The sequence below is a fragment of the Diadema setosum genome, chromosome 6 (assembly GCF_964275005.1).
Source record: "Diadema setosum chromosome 6, eeDiaSeto1, whole genome shotgun sequence".
NCBI lineage: Eukaryota > Metazoa > Echinodermata > Echinoidea > Diadematoida > Diadematidae > Diadema > Diadema setosum.
The window spans coordinates 3,762,251-3,769,575 of record NC_092690.1 but is presented as its reverse complement, the minus strand read 5'-3'; the positions used below and the strand labels follow the sequence as shown (position 1 = coordinate 3,769,575).

The 7,325-nt window shown below is 35.3% G+C and overlaps 1 protein-coding gene across 1 annotated transcript; it reads left to right on the top strand.

Annotated features, from left to right (window-relative positions):
• The first annotated feature begins 311 nt into the window (after positions 1-311).
• LOC140229979 (tyrosine-protein kinase FRK-like) lies at positions 312-6,392 on the top strand. Its single transcript, XM_072310175.1, has 5 exons — positions 312-335; positions 2,058-2,163; positions 2,744-2,840; positions 5,147-5,246; positions 6,261-6,392. Exons 1-5 carry the CDS (start codon positions 312-314, stop codon positions 6,324-6,326), a joined length of 393 nt encoding a protein of 130 aa, XP_072166276.1. The 3' UTR covers positions 6,327-6,392.
• Positions 6,393-7,325: the final 933 nt, after the last annotated feature.

Sequence of the window (7,325 nt, the reverse complement as noted above, 5' to 3'; positions counted from 1 at the left end):
AAATGGTGGAATATACGGTCTGAAAATAAAGAAACATTTTAAACAAATTAATATCAATTTTCTCTTTCAGTAAAAACGTTATTAAATTTCTTTGAAAGTATCTAAAACATTTGTATTGACTTCTGTAGAAATCAATATTGTGATATCATACAGGAGCCGTTGTACACGAATTCGTTTCCGGTGGGACACTGCTGACTTTTCTCCAGTTTAATAACCAGTCTTCAAAATCCCCATACTTGAATATCAAGCCAGCTAGGCCATACTTTGATGAGTCCCAGTTACTGAAGTACGCCTGGCAGGTAGCAAACGGAATGGAATTTCTTGCCTCCAACAAGGTAATTATAAAAAAAAAAAAAAAACATTTTTGATTTATTTGATATAATTGGAAGAAATGCAGATGTACAAATTATTTCTGAAATGATTAAACAGATTGAAGACACCTGCCACTGATTCAGATTTGAAATCTAGAGCTGTTAAGGTTTCGAGGATGTATAGCTACTTATGATTAGTTTATGTGATAGCCTTCGTATCATACTAATGCTCTGTTCTTTTTTACATCGTTACATATTCCTTTCTGTATAATATCACTGCCATGAAATGCCCATTAAAACATTCCTTTGTAGACCAGATTCAATTCGTGCTTGACAACTTAGCAGTCATCGGAAAAAGCTACAGGGAGGACTTAACCTGTTCCGTATGGGAACCTGGTGGCCTGCATATTGAGTCTATGGACATTTCAGGATTCAGTATGGAACGGGTTACAGTAATTGATTTGTTTAAATGTGAATACACTGGAGGAGGTGTAGGCCTACTATTGATGAGCATTGTGTTTCTCCATTGGCTTCTAGTCTCCGGCATTAACGTCTAACGCGTTGATGCTATGTATCCTAAGGATGTCGCGTTTAAAGAACCATTTTTTTTTTCCTTCACCATATTCAATTAAATAACTATGCGTCAATCCAATCTTTGTCATGGTTTGCTGATTATTCTATACATCTCATTGTTCTCTCACAATATATGATCCTTGATACTGTCAATACAGAACCTGGATTCAAGGTATCAAGGTTTGCTTGAATTTCAGTCTAAGCACACAAACAAGCCCGCACGCGCGGGCACGCACAAACGCGCGCGCACACACACACACACACACACTCACACAAACACACACATAATTATAATGTACTCTAGATTGCCTTCGACTTTTTTTTCTTGGAATTTTTAACCACTTAAGCAGTTCCTCTACATTTATTTTTCTTCCATGTATCAATGAGTATATACGCTCAGACAGAATGAAACAATGTCCTGTGACTTCTGTCCATTCTCTATTATGTGTTTGTGTCTGTGTGTTCTCAACATTGCGAAAAGGATAGGTTTATGACATTCTCTGATGCCTGTGACTTATGAAATTTACTATCGAGGTATTCATAACTTAATATCAAATTTAGATTATCCATGGAAACCTGTGTGCTCACAACATAATGATGACAGAAGACGGGATCTGTAAGATTTCTGACTTTGGGATGACGTCATCCACGCCACCCTCTGAAAGTGTAAGTATTATAATTGAAGCATACATTATAAAAGGAATTATGCTTCTATTTATACAATAATGAACAGGATTGCTTACAAGGAACAGATACCCCACGTAACAAGGGCATAAGTCTGTTTGTTTTGGTTTTTTTCTGAAATGATTAAGAATATGCCTTTGACGTAAAATACATCAGTTCACACACCGACTAAACATAATTTCTCCTTTTGATGCCATATGAAGCCTCAATCCACTCAAAAAAGCTTTTGCGAAAAATTGAAGAAAAGAATAGGTCAAATACATGTATATTGTCTCTTCTTAATCACTATACAGTATAAGTCTGAGAAGTCTCTTCTCTAAAAACTACACCCTATCCCTGTAATACCTTTGCTCATTAATATGAAATCATTGAATGAAGGGGGGGGGGGGGGTACGTATTCATGTGTATATTCAAATCATGTAATCATGTGATATGGCGCTCATTTATTTATTTATTTATTTATTTTAAATTCCAAATCATTCTTTGTAGAAACCAACGCGCTGGATGTCACCTGAAGGACTGCAGAATAAAAATTGCTCGGTAGAGAGCGATGTTTGGTCTTACGGGATCCTTCTTTGGGAAATCGTCACTCTAGGTATACATGACATACATGTGAATGCAATTATATATATATATATATATATATATATACATATATATATATATATATATATATACTTATACATATTATATATACATATATATATCTATATATATATATAACACTTGAATAGATTACTTTTATTTGATTGATTGCTTGATACTTATTATTTACCCTATTTTATTACGGCATAATTCGAGAGATAGACAGGATATTCACTCGGTGAAAGATGAAATTATTGCTCCTTTCACCTCATGAAATATTTTACCATTGTACATTCTTTATTATTTGTATAATACGTGTGTGTGTGTGTGTGTGTGTGTGTATACCCATATGAAAAAAATGCCACCTCATTAATACCGTACTTTACAAAATAGTTCAATGTCTTGAGATAATCAATTTAGTGTGTATTTCTTTGAGACACATGATTTATACTACCAGTAAAGGAGCCTGCGATATCGGAAGAAGGAGTGTCAAATTCCTTAGCAACAATATATATGAAAAAAAGAGAAACAAAACACTGCTAAGTTTGCTCATTTCTGTTCCTGTGCCATCTTTTCTGCGTTTTTTCAAGGAGCAAGACCCTATCCAAAAATGACAATGGACATGGTCAAGCAGCAGGTTACCAAGGGTTACAAGATGCCACGCCCTTCTCACTGTGGTCAAGAATTGTAAGTAAACTAGACTCGGAATTTGTCAAGACTGACAAATTAGGTGATCCGATCTCTTCGAAAATCAATGATTTGAGTCCTGATCCCAATATTCATGACCATACAGGTTTCATCTGTGTTGATGGGACATTGGCCGTGTGATGTTTGGATTCTCATTTAGAAAAGGGAGTGAGACCTGCCATCTTTGGTACCGAATTCCGTATACACTAACGGAAATACAGAATGAAGTATATTTGACCTTTGACCTCACTTTGCACACCCAAAATGGCGTCTAAGCAAAAAGTGATTATTTTATGAAATGATTCTTGTAACATGGTCTTTGCGTGTGCAAAATATGGGAAAGATAAGACATGTATTCACCAAGATACTGGATGAAACATTTATGACCTTTGACCCTAATTTACATACCCAAGATGGTGTCCGATCAAGTAGTTGTTATTTTATGAAATAATGTACGTGACATGTACTAAACATGTGCAAAATATGGGATTGATAGCCATTGTTGTTGTTCATCTATTGCACAGAAAGTAGAAAGAAAGAAAAATAAACAAAAAATTATGTTATTTTATAGAAATTTGAAGGAGAAGCATAAAAAAAAAAATCAGAAAAAGATAAAGTAAGGAAAGGGAGATTAAGATTAACTAAAGAAAAAGAAGAAAAAAAGCGTAAAAAAAAATAAAAAAATATTGGCAGGGGTGAGCCTCGAACCAGGGACCTTAGGATTACGAGTCGGATGCGCTACGCAATGACCTATTTCATTCTCCATAGGATCTGTGTATTAAGCAAAATGACGCTGCATCGAAGCCTCGTGCCATTTTCAACCAAGTTTTTCGACGTGATGCCGACATCGTATGAAAAAATGGAGGGCACACTTACGATAGCTCAAAGTCTCAGCTACATCATACAAAAATCTGGGAGAAATTCACCGAAGCATAAGTGAGCTAGTGCTCGAAAAAGAGAGTCATGTCAATTTTCACTGCCAGAAAAACTGCTCTTCCATAGAGATAACACGTAAACTGGTCAAATTTGACAATATTACTTTCAATCCATTTTTACGAGGTGATGCCGTCATCCAATCAAAATGTTGTAATTATTTTAATGAAAGATCATTTTATAAGCTACAACATACTGAAATCAGGGTGTAAATTGGCAAAGGATAAGTGAGATACACTCGAGTGAACTTGAAATTTGATGACGTCATTTTGAAAATTTACTTTTTTTACTTTATTAAGAAATTTGATATCTTTTAATCATTTTGCCAGCATCGCCAACCCATGAAATAACATGTCCAACTCATCAGCTTTCAGAATATGTAAAGAAAATGGGGGGGTCACCGTCCATCCTGACGAGTAAAATCGGATTTAAAATTGGCGTTTTTTTGGCATCGTTGCACTGTATATCGCCATTGACGCGCGCGCGTAATTTCAACTTTGACGGGCCCGTATGACGTCATATTGAGTCGGATTGACTTGAAACTTGGTAGAAATATTCCTTGACATTTTAGGCATCCGATAAGTGTAAAAAACGGGAAATTTCCATTGCACATGAGCTGTGTGTGCGAATATGTCCGCGCGCGTACGCGTCCGTCCAATTTTTTCAATTTTTCAAAAAATGCTCCAAATGGTCTGAAACGTATGCAAAAAAAAATTGAGCTCGATTTGAGCATACAAATATTTCAACGCGCGCGTACGCGCACGTTTTAAGAGAAAATATGAATTTTGAGAATATGAGTAAAATGCGCATAACTTGAAATGTATGTGACGTAAATTTCATTGCAAAATTCTATTCCATTAATGAGATATGAATGAAAATGTGTTTTCATATAATGACGTCATAGTGACGTCACGGTCGACTGATCACTATGATTTTACTTGATCTGTCGTCTTTGGGACATGATACATATATGGTATAAGTTTGACATTGATAGGCAATGCACTTTCTGAGCTAACCGCTGCACAAATTTTGGTTAGAAATAAAGGAAAATAAAAAGAAGAACAAAGAATCCGTACAGATACAGAAGGTGATCCGAGAGGATACTCGGATCACCTAATTACCTCAACTTCCAGTTTGCTTGCAGGTAGATGTGTGATGTGTGTGTGCCTTTGTGTGTCAGCCTGTGTGTTGTGTGTGTTTACCTGTGTGTTTTGACGAAATTTCCCAATTGATTCCTGCTGTCCTGCACCAAATCAGTCTTGATGCGACACTTTATTGATAATGGCACACTTATATAATACAAAGACAGATCAGTGCAAAAACCTATATACGCCATTAAAAGCTGTCGTTGTTTGCTTCTGTTCCTCGCCTAGATACTCTATAATGACCAATTGCTGGGAAATGGAACCGGAAAAGAGATACTCTTATGACGTCATTCAGCAGAAACTTGAACCGATGATGGAAGTCTATCATGTAAGTTATCATACCCGTTTTATGTGTGTATACAAGAAGAAGAAGCTTAGGAAGCAGTCTCGAGTACGCCATTTATAAATCCAAGGTTGTTATTCAACAAAATTCCGTTGGAACTACAAATGGTATATCCGAGACTCCTTCTTCTTCTTATGATAAAGTTCGGACCAACACGTGGAAAATCGCAAACCATCATATTGTAAGATGCTTCTCATAGTATTCATAATTTCTTAAACATTTAATACATATATTTCTAACATATAATTTGATGACGGAAAGTTGATGTAATGATAATTTCTGTGTCATTCTAGCAATTGGCTTCCTGTTTGAATTGCTCGTGAATGCAGTTGCATCTTGCCAAAAGCGCAATCCTCAAAAGGAAAGAAAAAAGCTGAAAAAAACTTCAACCTGACGAGATTAATACAATTCTGTCGTCATTAGAACATCAGAAATATACCTAGATAAATCCTGAGGAACACGCAATAAACCATGCATAATTCTGCTATTGTGTCTTTTGAGTGATTTGTCATACAGGATTTTAAACATTGTTCAGTTATGTGAAAATGTCAAGTCAAGCTAACTACTTGTGCAGTGCTTTTGATCGGTCTTGTTTTGATTTCAAAACATATCAGGTAAAAAAAAAAAGGATTAACATTCTGTCGTACCGCATTGATTCTACACAGTGAAACAGTGTTAAATTTGATATATCTGAAAATATTATGTAGTAATATTATGTCATTCTCCGGATTGAAACGTTTCAACCCTTCTTTTTGACATTATATCAAGGGTTAATAGATCACAGAAAATAATTAATTTTAGACTAAACATGTTTGGACCGTATTGATTATACACAGTGAAGTAGTGTTTATAGATAAAACGTTTTTTTTTTTTTTTTTTTACTGTTAAAGAATTTATGATGCGTCATTCTCACAATTAAAAAAAGTTTGAACGCTTTATCATTTCTTCATGATATTGATGAAAATAATCAATTTACTGTGCTCACTTTACTCTTTCCAGGAGTACCTGTCAGTCAGAAACATGGATGAGAGCTTGTATGAATCTTTGGCGGATATAACAGTCTGAACCGAGGTCCACAACGATGAAAAACATTTTTTTCATGAAATTTCGTGACATTATTGATAAACGCTGATAGTTGCTTTAATGTATGTCATATAATATTGTTGGATGAGTGCCGCCTTTTAATGTAGCGTCGTGTTTTAAATGACCGACATCACACCTCTGTTATAAAGGCCTCACTGGGATAAAGAGGGAGATTCGAGCAGAGTTTCAACACGGACGTAACAAATGAAACATAACAATTTGATTCTGTGTATACTGCAGCAGTGTCATTATTGTCCTCAAATGGGATGGTAGTATCTAATCAGAGGTAATCAGTGGGAATGAGGAGGATGATTGTTCCAATCCTTGCGGGATTCATATAAGAGTACAATTATATAAATATATATATATTATTGTGCGAAAACGGTCCAGAATAGTCTCATATTCAAGTAATGTGCAGTTCAATGTTTCCAGGTTAGCATGCCTGTACAGTGACGGGGCGATCGTTAACGGCCCGTTAACGATCAAGGCTTGCATATCTGTATCAATGTTCAGCAGAGCACAAATATAATACGTTCGATGCACAGAGAGTACTACTAGCTTGTTTAATGATTAATTGTTTATATTATTCAACATTGTCTTACGTAATATATCAATATCCTCACGTGTTGTTAATGGTGATTATGTATTTAGTACATACTTTTGTATATTCAATTGTCGCAATTGCCTATCACATATTTCATATTCTTCTTACACTGTCTTAGTGGCTGTAGGATGTTTTACTCTCGCATGTGAATAATTTCAAGGTAGCTTGTTGTGATATACGGAATTACGGATTATTATAGTCCTGTTGTTGTTATGGACATCATTGTAATTGTTAAATGGATTACTGTCTTATCTTCATTAGTTCCTATGGTGTTAATCTTCATTATAATTAGTGTACAGCTTAATTGCCGTGTATCGCACAGTGTGGAGTTTATTAGGAAACTAAATTGCAAATTAATGCTAATTTCAGATCAGTAA